Here is a 22,755-nt window from a genome sequence, read left to right as displayed (position 1 = left end):
CAGGTCCACATTAGATATTCTATAATTTTGTTGTGTGCGGATATTCACAAATCCCTTTCTTTATGCTTGTAAGGGTACAGCTTGAAGAAATAAATATATATATATATATAATGTATAAATAAATATATATAATGTATAAATATATATATATATATATATATATATATATATATATATATTGTGAGACAAAGAGAGACAGAGAGAATGAGAGGGGGAGAGAGCATTCACTCCCTCTTTCTTTTTATATAAATACAGTATTTGATCTATATAATGTATGTATGTATGTATGTGTGTCAGTGACAGCAAAAACACACCTGTATGTCAGGAGCAGGTTACAAGAAACCTGTTCAGTTTCAAATTAATTCTTGTGCAAACTATAAGAATGTTGCTTTCACAATATTTTTAGTAAAAGAAACCAAAATACTTTTAACCAACATTTTCAAACCACAGTGTTTATACTATAATCAAGTGTCTAAAATGTTTTTGTGTAATTATACTTATGTCCTTACCACTTGTGCAGTGCATTTTGTGTACAATTTGCAAGTGTCAATAGCATACCACAATTTGTATCATCTTTACATTTAAAAGAAAGATTTACCTGCAGTTTTTATAGGACATCTTACCACAAAGGGCTTATTCTGCCTCGATTTCTCTGTGCTCTATAGAGTTTATTGCTACCTTAGATAACTGCATCTCCCTATAGTATTTAATTCTAGTCAGCTACATATCTTTCATTGGTACAGGATGGCTGCTGGGGTATATGCGACAAACAGTATAACAACCTAACCCCTGTGCTTGCAGGTGGTGGTGTCTGGTGAGGATGAATTACGTTTTCATGTATAAAGAAGCTGAGGGAAAGAGTACATTGGGGTTTGGTGTGATGGGAGGACTGGTAGGAGGAGTGAGAGAGGACCTGTCAGCAAGTGATCATCTGCTTGTGGTTGGCTGCAGCTTTCCTGGTACCTAGAGAGTGGAGAGTGAAGGGAGGGGGAAGTGTGCGACAGTATTATAGCGTTTAAGCACATCTGCTGTCTGTGCTGGAATATGGTGCGTATATGACTGGATTGCTGCTGCACACATTTACTAATCTAAAGGCGAAACACTCGGATCTCTTATTTTTGCTGCAGTGCTGTATTCCCTAAATCATGAATGACACGTGGTGGATATAAACCCTAGGCTGGCACTGTGGATTATGATTTATTCTGCCCGGACACTTATTATACAGGTAAAGTACCCTATGCTCACTCTTCTTCTCTTTGTTAGGCCTATCGTGTTTAACTCTCTAGCTGCCGTAGGAGCGCAGAGTGCGTCAGCCGCCTCTTATAACGGAGTGTGTCGCGTTTCTTGACTTTGGAGAGGTCTTCCATACAAACACATGCTTTGTGTAATACTCTCATAGATCTGTAACCTATTACAAACCTGTAAGACAGTAAATGGGTTAACACAGGGGGCCCTGGCATTTGCGTTACCTTGTCAGGCATGCAATGCAGAATGCGGCTGTTACTACCTAGTGCTGTGCTATTATCCCATAGCATATAGAATGGAAAGTCTGTATCGCATTGAATTGTTTAACCTGATTAGAGGCTGGCTTACCCCCTTAGCATCCACTTCCCTTAGGATGGGATGCTGTATCCATTAGCACAGGCTGTGGTGATATAGGCAGAATGGCCTCACTATACATCGGCAAGTGTTCCATATGGGTGGCTCATATGTGACTGGCTCTGTCTTTAAACAAAGAAAACCTCAATGCAGCCTTTTTTTTAGTGACAGCTGTCTTAACATGTGACACTACACAATCCTGAAGCTGCCAACGCAAACCTTAGCTAAATTATAATAGGGATGTATAGCATAGTGAACGTAGGGATGCTATATGCTGCAGTTAAGGGATTTATTGCTGGCTTGTATGCTGTGAATGTGCCATTGCAGGTGCTACCAGTGGGTATACTGATATTTCACTTGAAGGGATAGATGGGTGTACATATTTGAAGGTTTGATGCCAAAAGAAAATCAGCACTGGACAGCTCCCCTAATACAGCACTCTGGTCTAATTGCGGTTCACTTGAATTACGTTGCATCCTAGGATTGTCCTTTGAATTATATGATGGGTCTGGAGGTCTTGACAATAAATTGTATTGTCCGAAGACATAGGCTGGATATATAAATTCAAATTGAAGCAAGGTTTTGTGATGACTTGTGTGTGTTGCCGTTTTATTTATTTATTAAATAATTTATAGCAGATAGCTTTCGCATACAAGCATCATGCAGAGAGAATGATACAGAAATCTGCAATGAACCTAAGCTTGCCTTCAATGAGCCATATATAAGTGCACGATGCTGACATCTCTAGAGATCGGGGATTTATTACTGATTGTGAACTTAACTAATATATGTGTAATATTTAATAGTGCATTTGTGTACAAACACACAGACATACAGTACACACATAAATTTAGGGTAAATACACAGACACATTGTTGCATAATTCATTGTACCTTTGTCTCCTATCTGGCTTGATATATATGTTAGTATTGAACTCCCATTAAAAATAGCATAGCATTTTGGTTACCCCACAAAACTTTTAAAGGGCCTTGCAAGGTCAAAGTGGAAAGTTGTGTATGTAAGAAACAACATGGGGTTAAAACAAAATTATATAACAAGAGACATAAACAATAACAAAACAAAACAGTAGCATGTGTCAATTACTATGAGTAATAATTTTTTATTCATTACACAGTTAAGTTAAGCACAGTGTGCCATGACATTCCTTCATTGCAGAAGAAACTCTTAAGTTGGTTGCTTTGAAATGAAAGACATTATAATGTTACCTCTCAAACTAATGATATATCTAGTAAGTAGTAATTTATGTTCTTGAAAGATTGCATCCTACTTGGACAGCAATGGTGACCCATTTGCATTTTTATAACGTGATGTTATGAAGTTATTGGGTGTGAAAGTAACACAATTGGTAACAATTTAACTATTTAAATATATTAAATTATGACTGAAAATGGGAGCTTCAGCGGGATAACATCTGTGTCCATTTATTACCATCTGGCTCAAGATGGGTCACAGACCATGGCCTAATGGTGCACCAATTAGTGGATGTCACTTTGGCATTCTTATTGAAGCTGGCCAGTTCTGATGTGTGATAAAACCATGATTGCTGTTTCTGCTACTGCTTCTGTTAAAACTTTTTTTTTTCAACTGAAATAAGACTTCTGTTTTCCAGCTTGAGTTTTACAACAGGAAGGTGTCAGTGAGTCACAATAATTCACACACTGATGTATTTTTTTCTAGTGTTAAATTGTAAGTGTCTTCACAGTAGATATTTTCTTACAAGTAGAGGAGGAATATTTAAATGAAGTCCCTTTTGTTAATTTAGTGTTTAAAAAAACATTGGCCATTCCTCTAAATATACAGGGATGCAATTTTGAAACATCTCCTGGTCTTCAGTTGTACAGAGCCACAATGGAGCACCTACTGATAGACCAGATTTTGTGTCAGTTAAGTAATATAAAAATGAAAACAGAAAGCATTTTTTTATTTTGTGCTCTTTAGTAATCTGTACTATGTCGGACTGATACGCTCCACAGCTCCAAATGTTAGGACTTCCTCTTTATTTTCTTTTAATGGTGGAAACATAGGGCCATGTTCACTCTTCTAAAGTGACATATATAATACATTGTTCACATGGGTCCATATTTGGCAATGTCTGAGTACACATGTTAAACTATAACTGTAATAAGGTTTGTTTCAATAGTTTTTTTTCCACATGCCTAGGTATGATGTTATAGAAATCCTGAATTCAGTTGCTCTCTGTACTGTGAAGGGCATTTTTAAATCAGTCATATTTCTTAGTTTTTTTTTACACCAACATGTTTGTGTGAGTGTAAAACAGTTGGCGCTTTCAAATATTTTCTGAAACACTTTGATTTTTTTGAAGCTTTTCAGAAGCATTTTTCTGATCTGCAGGGACACTGGGATTCATTTAGAGGTGGACATTTGTCGGTAAGATATACATTTTGGTATTGCGCATATGCACAGAAAATGCATACGAATATGTATCAATATTTCTGAATACATGTGACTACACTCTTTAGGCCTGGAGGGGCAGAATGAGGAGGGAAAGGACAGACAAGCATAAGTCAGGTACAGTAAAGGTGTGTTCATGTAACTGTGACATATACTCAGATATGTCTTCCTGGAGGTCAGGGGCAAACGCAGGATTTTTAATAGGGGTTTCCTCCCCCCCCCAAAAAAAAAATAGAGAAAGAGAGAGCTGCCGCGCATGCGCAGCAGCTCCATTTTGGCGATGCTGTACTGTACAGCAGCCACGGTGCTGTCAAAGAAGCATCCGCAGCAGTACAGCACTGCCGCGGACGCTTCTTTGACAGCGTTGCGGCTGCTGTACAGTGCAGTGCTGCTAGTAGGGGCAGTTCATTCACGGAGGGGAGGGGTTTCTGGAGAGCCAGAAACCGCCCCTGCGTGCGCCCCTGGAGGTGTATGTCTTGCGGGTGTTGGAGGGCTGGCCACATATATGCAATGGTGATGACAACTAGCAGTACTTTTTAGCTGCTCCTTATTGACTGATTATGTATTGACTTCTCCAGCTGAGAGCACTGAAAACATTAGCACTGAGGCTGTGTTAAGTCGTCGCCAACTATATACATTACTCAGCTGATATTTTCATTTGTACTACTGCAGGAAAGATGATTCCTTTTTAGCTTTTGAAGGGTTATAGAGGTGTTTAATTGATTTATTTTTTAATATAGTAAATGCAACTTGCTTTTCATAGTTTATTATTATTTAACATACGCCTAACGCTTGGGTATCCTTTGCTTCCATCAGGCGTACATACACACACTGGTATGCCTGGCACAAGTTCTTCTCTTCTGGAGTTGTTCCAACACTACATATGGACGCAAGTGCGAGTTTTCTTTCATGCGCTTTTTCCTATGTATACCACCTGGATATGAGGTGCATTCACCTCTTAATGAGCTCCAATGGCGCTATACTTCCATTGCTGAAAAACACTCTTAGAAGATTCCTCTTTTTAATAGTCAATTATAAATGTTTGAGAAAGCCATTGTGGTTGTTAAAAGTCGGGGGGGTGGGAGGGGGGGAACATACTTTATGACAGGAAAAAATCTTGGTATGCACGAATTTTAGTCAGGCATGAAAATTCTCAGATTATTAGAAATTTAGATTTAAAATGAAAATATGCCGCATCAGTAACATTTTCCCTAAATCTCTTCTTCCTTCATCTGCTCTTTTCTTGTTTTATGATTTATTTTTAGTTTGCACATTTTAAACATATATGCTTGTGCCAGGGATACAGGAGAGACATAAGATCTTGTTCATGGTGATAAGGTGCTGACATGTTGACCCATGCTGAGGTCTCTAGCAAGCTTCTTAGAACTATATAGTCAGTAGTCGAAACCAATGATCATATATTAATTAACAAATGAAATGGTTTGTTTATTATTAAAATTGCTCTACTGCGCTGTATGCTGCAAAAAAGATTATCAAAGCTGATATTTACTGTCTATTCAATTTTCAGTATCTTGCTATACTGTACATTTGTGTTTACTTGCGGTGGTAGTCTGCTGACTACCCCGACAAGACTGACCACCGACGTGACTATTCCGAAGGAGCTGGTTCCCGACCCTGCCCAATGACGACTCCTCTTCACCCCGACAGCAGCCAATGACGATGAAGCAAGAACGCGGCTGCAGCTGATGACGTCATTGAGCATGCCAACGGCATTATCGCTGTTGTTAAGGGGGTGAGCTAAGTATGCACCCATGTACAATGTATAATCCCTTCTAAAATACATTGGTGCATACTTACTTCACCCCCTTAACAACAGCGATAAGGGCGTCGGCATGCTCAATGACGTCATCAGCCGCAGCCACCGTCTTGCTTAATCGTCATTGGCTGCTGTCGTAATGAAGAGGAGTCGTCATCGGGAAGGGTCGGGAACCAGCTCCTTCGGAATCGTCACTTCGGGGTCAGTCTTTTCGCTCTTCTCCGCATCAACATGCCGTACCACACCCGTTTACTTGTGACTGACTTCACTTAAACATTTTTTTCTTTCACAATGAGAGATGTCTTATATGTGCATCTTGAAAATAATATATTTATTGCATATTTAGATGACATAAATCCTATTAAAAATAATTTCTGTTACACATAAAATAATTCTTATAAGTTTAGGTACACATAATTGATTAATATAGTGGTACAATGTAACATGTTCCAATGGTTGCTAGAAATATTTTTTGGCCCAACCAGCAAATCAGGTTTATGTTTCCTGATGAGTCCCTTATCTGACTCTGAAGTGATATGGAGTATCTTAATACATTCAGAGAACATTCTTACAGATTCCCTATAGTAACTGGACCAATGATGTAAGGTGAGGCTCATATTGTTCAATGCAGAGGAAGAGGAAGGAATTGTTGTACTTTATTGTCGTTTCTCACAAATACAGTATTTGGCATGAACCACAGTTACAACAAAGCAAAGGTTGGAGTTAGTGTTTTTTTTTTACTTTTTATATTTTATGTCAGAGACCTTAGAAGCACCATAGTCAAACAACTTATTTAAAGGGGAGATTCCCCTCTTTAAAGAATGTGGTCCATTATTTTTCGGTAACACCAGTGGCCTAAAACAAAAGACAAAGGCACATTCTAACCCAAATGCGATATCAAAAAGACAAATGATGAACCTTCCTTTTGGTGGAACTATTGACATTGTACAGTTGAACTATGACTACAATAATGACTGTTTTTTATGTGTGTACTATGAAATATGAGGACACCATATATAGTAGCTTGTTTCTTCACTGGTTTATGCCGATTGGTGTAGCTGTTGCTAAGTTTAGGTCCGGTACAAGGCACCAGTAGTGACAATGCACGTAATATGGAAGGAAACATAGAAAATTAGTCTCCATATTGGTCAACTGTAAGGAATTGAGGGAAAACATCCACACCAGGGGCCTGATTCATTAAGGATCTTAACTTGAGAAACTTCTTATTTCAGTCTCATGGACCAAACCATGTTACAATGCAAGGGGTGCAAATTAGTATTCTGTTTTGCACATAAGTTAAATACTGCCTGTTTTTTCATGTAGCACACAAATATCAACTTTAAATTTCAGTGTACAAATAAGCTATCAAGTATTTGTGTGCTACATGAAAAAACAAGCAGTATTTAACTTATGTGCAAAACAGAATACTAATTTGCACCCCTTGCATTGTAACATGGTTTGGTCCATGAGACTGAAATAAGAAGTTTCTCAAGTTAAGATCCTTAATGAATCAGGCCCCAGGTCTCCCTAATAATGACTTTTGACCATATACTTAGATGAAACATTACTTAGGTAAAATTAATAAAAATATTGTCTTTGATAGGGATCTAACCCCATTTGAACAATTATGTGTTATGCAACAGGACCCTAAAAATTTGGTGTCAGCTATCTATAACTAATCTACCACCCCTCCTTCAATAATGAAGACTTTCAGGCACCAGAGTTTTAACTGTTATCCCCGAGATGCACATGCTCCCCCTTGCCGCCCCCCATGGACCCCCTTAGATTCCTACTTTTACCCTTTCCATTCAGAGTTTTTTCCCTTGTTTGTTATAACAAAAACTCCAACAAGACTGTTGTAACAGAGTGCCACATTCCTGTATGCAGAAAAAGAAAACATATGCTTTCAGTGTTCTGAGCATGCTCAGTCTTTTTTTCCAGTTGTCAGTTTTTCTGAGTTTCTGAGCATGCTCAGTTTGTTCCTGCCTCTAAGCATCCATGATTGTCAGCCTTAAAATAGGGACCTGTTGTATCAGTACTTGGCAAAGTCATTGTAGTCTGCTTGAATTTGCTCCTTGTGCTGCAATTCCTGAGCCAGTTGTTATTTTCTGACTGATTGCCTAATTATCTAACTTTTGGCTAAACTCTGATCTTGTGCACTTCTAGAATCCCTGACTTTGGCTTCCTTTTGGACTCTGCTACTTGTGTGCATCTAGTTTAGCTTTGTTATCGGCACCACTTATTTACCTGCATTAACAGTAATTGTCTAGTCTGACCTTGTCTAGTCTGACCTCCAGCCACTGAGGTCCATCCTAAGAATTTATATAGCATTATGTTCCTTTGCATACCACAATGTACAATGATGTACCTGTGACTGCTTGCAGTGCATACCTGTTTCAAGAATATCCTGTAATAAAAACAACTGATATCATCGAGCCACTGTCTTTGTTCCCTAGTTTTGTGACACAGAATTTATTATGAGAATCTAATGTAACAATATTTGATTCTAGTTGGACTGATAAATAAAGATTTTAAAAATAAATCATGCCAGGACTACTTTCATATAATATCTACATTATGTTTTAAATCTGGTTGTCATATTAGTATGCTACTTTGACAAATATGAACATTTGCCAAACCAACAGGACCGTCTAGTCTACATGATTTTATACTTGATTTATTTTTATTTTGTTTTTTTTCCCCAGTAGTTTTGTTGAGTATTTTCAAGTATACATTATAAACTTTGGGTTTTTATTTTATATTTACATCTTATCACTAACCATATGTTTGATCCATGCATTTTTTTAATTATTTTACTATATGAGTCACCACAACAACTGCAGGGAGACTTTTCCATGGATCTATTACTGTTTATGTAAAAGGGAAGAGAAAAAGAAAATTTTTATGTTACCTTCCTCTCTCCAATTTCAAATTTTCCCTTCTTGTAGAAATAATCTTATTTTTTAAAAATACCGCATTCCTGTTATCTGTTAATTCCTTTGATATTTCTGAATTTCTCCCTTCTCCCCTCTAAGCTGTACATGTTCAGCTCTTGAAATTATTGTTATGCAGCCATTTTGGTAGCCCTTCTCTACTTTTTTTCTTCTCTATAAGTTCTTTTTGCAAATACGGCCTCCAGAGGTATACAAAGTACTCAAGATGAGGACTCTTACCATTGACATATATAGTACCAATTCTTACTGCTAATACCGAATATTGCATTGGTTTTCCTACTGCTTGATTACACTGTGTACTTACCGTCATATGGTCTTAAACTATAATGCTAAGGTTCTTTTTCTCAGTTGTTGACATTACATCACCATTCATTATGTGTACTGATTCTGGATTTTTGTGTCCCACATGCATTATTTTACGTTTGATATATTAAATTTAAGATACCACACTTAAGTCCATTCTTTATTTTTTCTATATCACTATTCAATTGATTTTTCTGTTACAAGTCTTATATAGTCTGCAAAAGGACATATCTTTCCTTGTAGACTGCAACTAATATTACTAATGAATAATAAAAAAAATGGACCCAAGACTGTTCCCTAAGTTCCTTCACTGGATATTAGCCCTTCATCTGAGTTTACATCATTGACTACAATAGTATGTTCCCTATCCTTGTTAGGAATCTGTCTTTATGTCTGAATTTGGCCTGCAGCACCTCTCTGCTACCAGAGGTGCTGCTACTATATCTTGACAGTTGCTCCCAGCCTGCAAGGGGTTGAGACTTCATTATCAGATCAGGATCATGATCACCTTTTTCTGGCCTCTTAAGACTACCTTTTCCAACAGGTCAGTGCCACTTTGTTTGCCTTTGTCTCTGCTGATGGTTTTTCTGTGAAATTCCTATATGGATCCTCACCTTCTCCCCAGCTTTTGACTCCTGACTTGCCTGACCCTGCTTTTGCCTAATCCTCCCATGGATCATCCAGTGCCTTGTGCCTCGTGCCTCCTATTTAATCCTGGTATCCTGCTTCATTTGTCAAACTTGGTAATGCTGTTTATCCTGCTACCCTGTGCTGCAATTAACATTTTGTGCCTGGTTTCCAGTACTCCTGTGCCTCTGCTAATTCTGGTAACCTGGTACCCTGTTCTTTTTATTTCTATGGACTTATGATAGCTGTGTATCCATTGACTGCACCAAGTTATGTCTGTGTGATCCTTATTCTATAATAAAGACATTCTGTTTTCACTACCACGGCTCTCCATAGTATTCATACTGGAAATCCCTAACATCCTTTAGCCAAACCTTTATCCATCCAATTTCTAAAATCCATTAGATTTCTTTGATATGATCTCCCATCAGGAAATCCATGCTGCCTTGGATCTTGTAATTGGTTTGAATCTGAGTAGTCAATAATTCTTTTTCTGAAATGATTCCTTTACTTTTTGTACTGTTAATGTGAGACTGACAGGTCTATATCTATCATATTCTCCCCTATATACTATTCTCCAATTACCTGGATTTACACCTGAATTTCTAACAAATTCAAATGTGCTGTTATTTTAAAACAGAGAAGATTGTAAATGAAAATTATTCTGCTAATCACATTAGTTTTTTTCTAAATTTCTTATATTTTCTACAGCCACATTGTTACATACATGTTTGGAGTTGTTTAATTTGTGTTGCCCTTGGATATGACAAAAAGCTGCTCTCTGGATGCAACTGTGGAGAGCTGAGGAGAGAGCTGGGTTGTATCCCATGGGGACACAAATAAACAACTCTACTTGAATGTACAAATATATGACTAAAAACACATAGCGACGACAGAAAGATAACACAATATATTAAATATAAGTTACAGGAATAACTAACATTGAGTAGTACAGTTGTGTGATGATTATTATTATTTATATTTGGATCTACTTTATTCCTGCCATGGCTCTTGAAAGCCAAGTAGTCCAGTGCTGCTTGATTATATTGTCATACATGAAGCCTAAACCAAGCAGTATTTCTTACTATTAGCTTCTTAAGCTGGGTACACTCTACAGAATTTTGTACCAACTTTTTATGCCGATCGATTTTACGTGCGATCGCTGTTCCGATCGCTCGGTCCATGGACTGCATACACACTAGCCTTGTTTAGGACGATAAAGGGAAGAGCGGACATCCCTTTAGCGACTTTTTACAGTCATGTTGTCGTGAGCAATGACCGTAATTTCGTACTCACTGTTGTGGATCGGTCGGAAACTTATACACACTACACAATAGAAACAAGATTGGAACGAAAATATTTAACGGTACGACCAACCAAATGAGGCGACAATCGTCCTTCTGGGCAGAATTTCGGCCATCGTGTCACTACACACACTGACCCGACTTTTAAACGAGCGGTCGTATGTCGGCTGATTGAGTTGATTATTGGACGAAAACCATGTAGTGTGTACCCAGCTTTAGTTCTGACCTATGGTCTTTGGCGACTGACAACAAAATATATGCAAATGCATATTAATCCATTCTTCAGCAATAGTAAATAGAGTGCTATTCCTCATATATTATATAACATGGAACCCTTCACTACCGGTGTAAAAACTGAAATTATTAAGTATAAACATTTTCACATAATGTAGTCAATGCGTGGTCAGAATTTCCACCTCTACATCCTAAATGCTGTTTTTCTTTAATTGTGTATTTCCCCCCATAAATCTACTTGTGAAAAAGAAGTAGCACTACCAGCTGTAGGTCAACTAAGGTGAAAATCACCCTGGATATAAACTTCAAGTTATTATTCTCTCACACAGTTCAAGAGTAGCTGAATAATGTCTGCATTATCAGGGATTTGCATTAGACATAATGTATGTATGCAATGTGGCAGGATTACAAAACCTACTACCTTAAATATATAATGAATAATATGAACTAAAGTAATATACACATTTATCTACTGTAATGTTATGTAATCAAAGGCATATTCTGAAACAATTCCCCACATTACATTGTATTCTTTGATGTGTTTTATATTTGGATTTTAGTTTTTGTGATTTCAGTTATAACATGTGATTTGTGTGGTCAGTTCACGTTTTCTTCAGAATTATAGCCAGAGCCTATATCAGGAGCAGAGTGCAGGAAATATCTTACATAGAAGTTGTTTAGGATGTGGTTGCATTTGTTTCTGATCCTGTTTATGTAATTAAAGATACTTTGGTCTTCCAATCTAATGACTGGGAATATATTTTGGGCTCAGATGACCTTCATGAAAATACAGCTGGTATAAATAGACATAGGTAAAAGCATTATTTTAATATTTCACAGCATTTAAAACATACATGCAGTACATTGGAGAAATGGAGAGATTTATTAAAAAGTGATTTATTTTGCGGTTTTAAATTGCTGGCAGTTTTGTGCTCTAAACTGCTGCAAGTAGTAAAGTAGGCTTGAGGCTCAAATGTCAAAACGCTGGCGGTTTAGTCAAAACCTCCAGAAAAAGGTTTTCTAAGATATGCTTCCAATAGCCTAGATGGCACAAACTGCATGTTGTTCACGTCATCATCCTTTATTTATATAGCACCAGCAAATGCCGTAGCGTTGTACAATTGGGAACAAATACGGTAATAAAACAATACTGCTGAATACAGACAGACTGAGATATAGGAGGGCCTTCTACACATGCTTACAATTTAGTTTTCTTGCCATTCAGAACATAAGAGGAGACGCTATCGACCTCTTTTTTTTGGCTATTTTGTTTTTTTTCAGGGGTTTGTCAAACTGATCGTTGTTGAATAACAATTATTTACTAAGTATGAGGTGGTCCGACCCTAGTGTGGACCTTAAAACTTTTGTTATTTGAGTGATCATGCAAACATATTTTTGTAGAACTAATTAAAAACAAAGCTTTGTTTATTAAACATTTTTATTATACTGATCTGAAATCAATTCATAACCTTATACATGGGGGTAATTTAAATTTAAATATAATTAATATAATAATATATTTCTATCCCTGAAAAATAGTCTTGAACTGTGAAGAAAAGTGCAAGGCACTGAGTCTCACACATATCCAGGCTGGCACTGTTGTTATAAATGAATACTTTGTAGGACACAAAGAAGTGACAATGTGGGTAGTGTAGTGGAATCAGACAATATATGTACAGTTGACATGTTACTTATTGAGACTGTGAATGTGCTGGAACGATGATAGGAGGAGATTTGCTGCTCAAACATCTCGTATCAATCATCTTTTTCAGTTACTACTCAATGAAAATGTTATTTTGTTTGTGACACTCAGGGCTTAGTCTGACTGGTGACAGTTAGAGACTTTCATTAGCAAGAACAACACAGCTTGGTGTATAGAATCTCTTTTCAGGCCATAGTAAACAAAGATTGAATTTTGTATCAGAAACAGTGCAGCATAAAGAATGTGTATATTTTTCAATCCATATATACTCGTGCATTTGAAAAACACATACTTATGTGGGTTGTTTTGAAAAGCACATATGCTATTGTACTAAGCACATTAAAACAACTCCACTACCATAGCTTTGAAATGAATAATTCAAAGGGTATCAGCAAATACATATAATTTTATTGCAGGCATGTGTCCTTGATGCCTCTGCTGTATAAGGAGATTTATGGGTAAATTTACTAAAGTTTTTTTTTTTGCCTTTTTTAAACCTCCAAACATCGGATGTGCTTTTCAGTTAAAACGCGCGGGATTTACCAATCTGAGCCTAAAAACTCAAACCATATCCAATACGTGGCTATTTGAAAAACCCTAAATCGCATAGAGTTTAGACTAAACCGCATGGTAACACCCGATGGGAAACATCCAGTTTTACCAAATACTTAGTTTTCAGCCCTTGCTTGTCAGCATCAGGCCCAATCCTCAAGGGGGGAAGGGGGAGACAAAATATTAAGTCACTTAGAGAGTCCCAGCCCAATGTTAAGTAGCCAATATGGGACCAATATTAATTTTATTAAGCAGATGGCAACATTATTTAATTAAATTAATTAAGGGTGCAACATAAATTGTTTGTAACATGTTTTATCATTAGGAGGACAACATTATTTAATTATTCTCATTAAGGGGCAACAATCAGTATAAATTTAGATATAGGGGGCATGCATGTCATTTGTATCTATATATGGTGCACTACAACAAATTATTTCTTTAGAGGGGGTCTACACTTGTATACTATTTCCATATATTCCACTCAATTTATAACACTACCCTCACTCTACTGAGGGTGCTAATTCCCTCATACTTAGTTTCACCTTTCCGCAGCAGATTGTCATGATAGTGGAGAGGTGCTTCTCTAACTTAGCAAAGTTTTCAATGACAGGCTTTCAGATTTGTTCTGCAGAAATGCACTGACTGGATTGGTGGATTCCACACAGGGACATGCCCGTGAGGCCATAGCAGCTCCAATGACTGTTGTCAAAACTATTCTACTCTTGTGATTTACTGAAGACTTAAATGAGGTTCAACAAAGCAGTATTTTAGGTAAAGATTAAGAAAAGGGGTATGCGCATTTTCATGTGGATGCCACAAAAATAAATGCAGAATGATTTTAAGTATGAATTCCCAAAAGTGCAATGTGGTTGTGCACTAATGTTAGCACTAGGCAGACAAACAGGCACATTTACACTGAATTTTTCCAGCACAAATTTAATGCTTAACTGTTTTTTTAGCTGAAAAGACTACCATTAAATACACTTTAATAACAATCTGACTTTGGTTACAAAGTAATAGTTATTTTTAGCCATATTTTATTCCCGGTATAGTGTTGCTTTATTACTGTTGCACTCTCACAGGGAAATTTGTACAAAAGTGTAAAAACATCATTAGTGGGGTAACATCTTAAGTCTGTAGATGAATTATGTTTATGTGTTTTGTGATACTTATTCATTGTATTTATTTTGTTTGCTCTAAAATGTATTAGTATGATTTATTTCTGATGTTTTTTTTATTATCGTGTGATAAGCCTTATAGAAAAGTATCACTTTAGCATTATGGGGTTTAAAGAAGCAATCTCACAAAGGTTTTTCTTTTCTTTAAATAGCAAGTTAAGTGCCTTTTAAATATGCATCTGATGGTCATTTTTCTTAGCTGTCCTTCTACAAATCATTATCTCCTTTTCAAAATCTGTCTGGAGGTTACAAAGTATGGCTTGTGAAGGCTGAGGAGGGAGGAGGAGGGGGATTTTACATTACACAAAGCAAACAGAGCTGAGATGGGATTTCCAAACCATCTCTGCTCATAACAGCATGTGCCATGTGACTGTGGTTGCCATGATAGTCCATCACCCTGTGCAAAATTATGAATCACTAATAGCAGCCTGAAGAAACAAACCAAAGAATAATGGTAAATACCAGCATTCTTCTTATAGTCTACCACAGTAATTTATATTTAAAAATACACCATTTTTTTTTCATGGAGTTGGTGCTTTAAATTAAATTTCCATTTTGCACTGTAAGTTTTGTAACTAAAATATTTTTGTTAAGAAAATCATTGTCTCTCACTTATCATTCTTTATATTTTTAATTGCACTGTAATTTGAGTCTTAAATATATGGACAAAACGAGCTTCACCTAAACAGAAATTTTGAAACACAAGTGAACATACTTACACTAAATCACATTTCCTCATCATACATTTCCTAATCCTACAGAATAGCTTCAATTCCATAATGTGCAGGTCTGCTAATGGACAAATGTGTCAATTCCACCATTCAGCATTACATAGACACCAAGCAGTGGAACAAGCAATAATAACATGATAAGGTCTTTTTTATCAGTGTAAACAAAGTTAGTTTCTTATCTTTCTCACATCATTAAAATCTCCCATTTGTGTTGCCCATAGTTCCTGCTGGGTGATTATAACACCTAGTACATTTATTATCTTTTTTTCCTGCCCATCAAATATGTATTTAGAATTTTTTTTGACAACTGCTTTGTTTTCTGTGCATCTATACATGTATAATGTTTATTATAGCTCTTAGGTAGCAAAATACATATCAGTATTGCCAAAAGTTATACACATTTACACATTACCAATGTATATTAATATACACGGATCATATCCTCCACTATAAAAATAACTTAGCATCATCATTCGCTATTTATATAGCGCCACCAATTCCGTATCGCTGTACAGAGAATATTTGTCATTCATTTCAGTCCCTGCCCCATTGGAGTCTACAGGCTTCCCTAACACAGACACACAAACTAGTGTTAATTTTGTCAGCAGCCAGTTGACCTACCAGTATGATTTTGGGGTGTGGGTGGAAACCCATGCAAACACTGGGAGAACATATATAGTTCACACAGATAAGGCCATGGTCGGGAATTGAACACATGACCCCAGTGCTGTGAGGCAGCAGTACTAACCAGGGCCATCTTAACAACATTATGGGCCCCCGGGCAAAGCAGTGCACCGGGGCCCCTATATATATATATATATATATATATATATATATATATATATATATATGTATAGAGATACAGATATAGATATAGATATATAGAGGTAGAGATAGATAGATGTACTTGCTCAGTGACCCTTGAAGGTTTTTTTTGCAGGATTTTTTTTCTTAGGATTATTTATTCTAATTAAGAGCCCTGCCTATGGGGCCCCCTTGTCCATGGGGCCCCCGGGCACCTGCCCATCGTGCCCAATGGAAAAGATGGCCCTGGTACTAACCACTTAGCCACTGTACATATTTCCATATTCATATCAGACGAGTTAGAGAGGAATCGAGCAAGTATCGAAGAAACACAGAAATGGTGTGTTAACGTAATTATAATGTAATCTTTAGCGGATGCAGCCGCAGATACATCTATCAGGAGGCTGGTCACAATATATCATGGAGAACAAACCATACACTTGAAACATATCTTCATGCAGCAGACGCACTTAACATACTATGCTGAGTCACACATTTCAAGATTTGTGCAAAGAAATATAAACATATAACAGACAAATTCATCCAACTCAGCATCAGGCCCATGTTTTTTTGGGACCCCAAATCTTTATTTGTCTATAGACTGTTCATATTAGGAGTTTTGTGTGTTTTTATTGAAATCCTCGCGGTTAATGTTTTACTGATCACTAGCAGCTTCCTTCTGTATACACCGTGAGGAGCACTGCTAAATAAATTAATTAAAAGGGTAATACCAGGGACAGTGTGAGGGAAAGACACATGTAGTTTTGTATGTCACTTAATGTATTTTAGGTAAAGTAAATAGATTAGGTGATGAAACATAACCGTGTAATGCAGTCCACTCCGCTATGCAGCTGTATTCATTGCTTTGTATGGAATGTGATTGAAGGTTTGTCAGTATATGGTTTGGTGTGTCTATGTATATGGTGTTTATTTACTGATATCATGAGTAGCAGGCTTTCGCTACCTCATCTTAACACCTATCTAGTGACCAAATCTTCTTTGGATTGGTAGCCAGTAAAAAGTATGTGTTTAATGTGACCTATTGAAACCAAGTCCAAATTAGAGAATGTTGTGGGTTTTTTATGATCTAAAACAAATCAATTCATGCTTGTATAATGAAACATCCATTTAAGTTCACATTATGTACCAGAATGTTAAGAGAGCTTTTGTAGTTGTATTTACAATATCTTTAGGTATGGTGATAATAGAGTTGGCAGAGTGAAACTGAATATGGATTTGTATCCTATACTAAAAATCCACCATCTGCAGTGAATGGACGCATCTAGTAGCTGCTGCATACATATTCCTCAGGACTGGGTTTAGCTTAATCTACAGTTTGGGGAGGATTTACCCTTAACCAGTGATAGGCATACTGGAGGCACCTTATAAGTATTTTATACTTAATACTTATACGTAATATAAGTATAAGAGGGACTATCCACCACAGCAAGTATATTCTGCTCGGACGTGCAGAGACTGTGTCACAGAGTGTTATAGTGCATACCAACAACCTACACCTGCATGTATGTATGTGGACACAGTAACCTGTATATGTAAGACTGCAGAGTTTGACTTTTTCAAACAGGCTTTTGCAAGGAGATGCTACTTATATAGTTAAATACAATAACCTCCTTTCTAAATATTACTTCGCATTATTAACACTAAATTTAGTTACCGCAGCACCAGTGGGTGGTAAGAAAATTTTACCATCAACAAAGAATTGCAGCAATTATCCACGCCCCCCGCTGTAAAATGACACGTTTGCGTCATTACGGCACCGGGTGGGGTTTGTAAAATGATGCTATTTCAGAGACCCGCCCCCTGCACTCCCACCTCCCTCCAAAAAGTTGGCAAGTATGTTTTTAGTACAAACAGAATGTTATTTCAAATTACACCTTACGCAGCTCAGTGACTGGACCCACCCCTGGCTAAAACTAAGGATGTAACTTTCAGGCGAGCAAATTGTTCAATAGGTCCTCATTTGGGTTCTAAACTTTCATTTTTGTTGCATATGGACTACTCATTACTGCACCCAAATTCACCATAGAGCAGAATAATTTGACACCATGGTGCCCCAGCTTTATGGATAAACAATAAATTCTGCAGAATCTGGAACATTCAAATCAGAGGCGGAACTAGCGAGCTGTGGGCCCCGGTGTAGGGAAGTGGGGAGGAGGAATCCGGGGCCCACAGCTCGCTAGTTCCCCGTGCAGTGGGCCTCATTATCTCCATGGGCCTCGGTGCACCGCACCTGCGGCACCAATGGTAGTTCCACCACTGATACAAATAGAGTGTGCAATGGTCATTACATGAAATGGTGAGGTGAAAGAGGAATGAGAAGATTGTATTGCCAGAATTTCACATCAGTGCTAAAGTGAGATTCAATTTGCACAAAATTCCACTTGATCTAGAGCCATCGCAGACCATAGAACTACTCTAGGACCCAGCTGTATAGGTATCACTCACAGTGACACTGATATTTGTAATGGAGTTATACTTTCCCTGTTCATTTGTGTTATGTAAATATTTAGGGATGAATGTATTGTAAATACATTTACTACCTAAAGATGTTACATAATATTCCAGATTTCAAAATTGTGACAATTTAGATGAAGCTCCTCATTTGCCCCAAACCGTGCCCAACCCTTCCAGGGCACTCCTATTTTGAATGAGACCCCACCAGACCTTTTCACAGTAGGCCTTGCCCATCTTGCCTGCAAAAATCGTGACTGTATGGTAGTACTGTCTGGAAGTACTGGCAGGGGGTTCAGATTGAGAAGGTACTTTTGCATCCACTATGTGCAGATGTAAGAGCTTCAGCAACAGTCCCACCAATTGTTTTAATTGGTGGTTGGAAGGGCATCACAGCTTCCTCTTGCCGGTTGAGACTCGAAGGGGTAAATGTATTAATCTGCGATTCTAGCAAATGAACCGCTATTCAGCGACTTTGCCAGGTAAATTTAAAACGGCAAAGTGTTTATAGGCAAAACTTGCCTTTAAATACATTGCCGTTTTAAATTTGGTAGAATCACAGATTAATAAAATTACCCCAAGTGTTATTTAGTTAGATTTAGGGCAAAAGGTTATGACAGAGTACAGCTTTGGGAAGGTTTTTGCCTCCTTTAGCCTCACTTGCTGTCATTACATCTGCAAGTTTTTTGCTTTGGAGTAAGCAAGGAAGTGGCGCATGATGAAGAACTGGTGCAGCAAATTTTTACCCTGAAATGGGATTTGCTGTGCCACTGATGAATTCAAGCCATGTGACATATTAGCTGCTGTTATTGAGAAACTGGCATGCGGTGTAGGTGTGGAACAGGAGGCCTCTGGGAAGCATCACAGGTATAAGGCTGTCTATATTGCTTCTATGTCCTAGACATATTGGGCCTGTTTTAGAGTCGATTGCAAGTGTAAACGTAACTTGTGCTAGAAAAAGCTGCATGAAAGTGTATGAGTATGCATGTCGTGTTCAGAGTTGAAGATACGTCCAGGTCTGAATGAGCAGAAGTTGCGTCTGCTTCACAACAGATGCACCCCTCAGACACTTAAGTCCAACTTACTTACATGTACAAAAACCTTTTACTTTAGCATTTTTGACCGCATTTGCTATGTAGCATCATTAAAACTTGAATAACCTAGCTAACTAGGTACCCTAGCTAACTGGCTAGCTGACTTAGCAGGAACAACTACGCAAATAGATGGACATCTTTGAATCAGGCCCATTGAGCAGTGAAGGAGCCTTAGGCATTTGAGATGCTGACTCCATTTCCAGTAACCCTTTTGTTGACTCATCAGTATGGATGGGTACATGTACTTTTCAGGATGGGCTTGCTGATCCAGTCCCTACTTGAGCATGCAGCATGGCGTAGGCAGCGATCTACACACATCACCACTTTCCTGTGGGAGTTCTTTGAGCTCCACATGGTAGTACAAAATTGAACTCTGAGATTGTCACTTATCTCATTAGCAATGCCTTAGTGCAACAGGGCAAATCAGAAAGCCACTTGATTACTTATGGCACTCCCTGGCCCTGTTGTGCAGGATGCACCAGGACATTTAGTCCGACCTTGACACCTTTGCTTTGTTAGACCATGTTCCAGCTTTGAGTAACAGAGTCAGCACCTCCACTTGTTGACGTAGGAGGAGGGTGAGCTTCTTCCCTGCCCAGTGCTGTGCTAGGTATAGGCACTGGTCTCCGTTTGCTGAACCTGACCTTCTGTCTAGAGATACCACTCTTCTTCCCCCGCAGTCACCATCACCATGAGCACAGAGAACACAGGGCCATAGAGGGATGGGAAGTAACAGTGGTACTCAGAGGAAGCAATTCTGTTTGCCCTGAATGGACCAATACATGATGCTATGTAAACACGGTGGGACACATTTTTGTGGATTAAATATATGCATTTCCATACTGAGCATGCATACCAAAATGCACCCATATTTATATGTGACCACATGTTAGATCGAAGCCCCCTTACACCTAGAGAGGTGGAACGGGATGGGCAAGCATAAGATTGGTATGGTAAGGGCGTTTGATCTATTGAAAACAGGATCATACAATAAAGAACAGCACATTGTTTAGTGGAAAGGATAAAGTTATTAGAAATTTAGATAATTAGTCAGAATTGCTTGTTTTTGTTACTCTCTGGCACGACATATTTCTGCACTGGTCTCTGAATGAAGTGCATTGTAGCCAGAGTCAAGCTTTGTGTGAGAGACTTATAAACAACATTGCCTGGTAATATAAAGACCTATAAATAGAAAGCAATGTAGTTTGAAATAGTCACAGTAAGGCACATATAAGTCAGTAAATTAAGGTCACCGGAAGGCAAAAAAAGTACTAAACCATAATGATATTTAAAGTCAATACAGTGTTCCTTATTAAAGCACCCAGACAGCCCTTGGTGCAGTAATGTAGTTTTATACTTTTCCACCTGGAGGTTTGTGCTTATTTATAGTCATACAAAAGCTAGATATATTTAAAGCCATTCACTATTTTCTACAATATTACAATATAATGATGGAAGTCAAGCTATAAAAAATGTCTGCTAAAGCTTGTATTTTTAAGGCTCTTCTATTGGGTATTTGCATATCTGTATCAGATACCTAAATCCAGTAGAAACAATGAAACACACAGAATGATGCAATGCTTGTTTGGGTAGCTGAAGCAATGTTAATGATGGAAAATAGCACATATGAATAATTTATGATGCAAAAGAGCCTTTGTTCAGTTGCAGAGGCAGCGAGAGTGATGGGGCAAATCTCCAGAGATTCTGGAGGCTTAAAAAAACCCACTACAAATATTCTCATCTTCCAAGTAGAGGAATCTGATACATTTTAGAACAGACAGCCGCTCTGCACTCCACAGCCTACATTGATATTCCTAAAGGTTTATTTTGTTAGAATCTAAATTACAAATAAAATAGAATTAACATTTAATTTAATAGCACCATGTAGTCTATGATATGAAGCTTATGTTAGCCGCAAACATACAGACCCAGTTGTCCAGATTGATTGATTGTTTAGTGTGTGGGCAAAAAAAAAGTCATAGTTATATAACAAGATCAATATTAAGTCGTTTGGACTGCCCTAAAAAATTCTGTTGATATTAGTGTCAGAAAATATTTGATAATGCGTGTAGTGGTTGGTTTACAAGAAAGGTTTTCACTCAGGAGCAGCATATTTAAAAACAACTGTTCAACTATTATGAAATTGAAAATAAAATAAAGGTATACTGTATTTTCACAATTTAAATTATTTTAAAATTACACAATCCATGTCTACTGTTCTGACTCACCGAGTAGAGGAAACAAAGGATCCTGCCACACTAGATCTATATAAATAAATATAATTGTTTATGTTAGCTCCCAGATCTTGACGATAAATAATATTGGTAATATCAGTCTGTTTTAAATGTAATATATAATCATAGTGGAGGGGGGCAGCCACTCTAAACAATATAAATTTGCAGAGAGAAAAGAAAGAGCAACTGTTATATTATGGTGCACAAATGCTAAACAATCTAAATTTTATTCATGTAGTTTACAGTAATTTAAAAAAAACCTTTATCTTTATAAAAATTATAAATTTATATTATCTAAATGTAAATGGTATTTCAGTGAATTATTAAAATTTGTGAAGTGTAGTGAATTAGAAACCTTACATTGGCAGTAGTCTCATTATTATAATATTGATTTGAATACTACGCTGTAAAGTGCCCTCAAGGTAAGAATCAATGTGGACCAATTATAGCAATGGTTAGACCCTTAGTGATCACCGATTGAAGAGCTGGTAGTTATGATCTTAGTTATTAGACAGTTGTAAATTTTTTGTTAATGTTTTACAAATTAGTTGCAAGTTAAAGTGGATTAACTATAAACCACAAATTGTTGCATTATACGATAATTGTGCATTTCCTGATAAAATTACACCCAGTAGCCACTGGTTAATGAATTTACTTATAACATATATATTGAATAATGATCTAATTCACTTTTTATATATAAATTGTGGACATGAGGGACCTGATTCATTAAGGATCTTAACTTGAGAAATTT

General features: G+C 37.3%; 1 protein-coding gene across 3 annotated transcripts in view; it reads left to right on the top strand.

Moving 5' to 3' along the window:
* The first annotated feature begins 964 nt into the window (after positions 1 to 964).
* The window catches only part of HECW1 (HECT, C2 and WW domain containing E3 ubiquitin protein ligase 1), a 328,294-nt gene continuing 306,503 nt past the window's right edge, over positions 965 to 22,755 (top strand). For all 3 annotated transcript variants that reach the window (XM_075212536.1, XM_075212534.1, XM_075212535.1), the window contains exon 1: positions 965 to 1,225. In XM_075212536.1, the coding sequence (XP_075068637.1) occupies positions 1,193 to 1,225 (33 nt within the window). In that variant the 5' untranslated portion in view covers positions 965 to 1,192. The remainder of the gene's footprint in view (positions 1,226 to 22,755) is intronic.

The sequence above is a fragment of the Mixophyes fleayi genome, chromosome 5, assembly GCF_038048845.1.
Source record: "Mixophyes fleayi isolate aMixFle1 chromosome 5, aMixFle1.hap1, whole genome shotgun sequence".
NCBI classification, from domain to species: domain Eukaryota; kingdom Metazoa; phylum Chordata; class Amphibia; order Anura; family Limnodynastidae; genus Mixophyes; species Mixophyes fleayi.
Note: the sequence above shows the minus strand (reverse complement) of the source record. Positions and strands in the feature narration are given on the sequence as shown.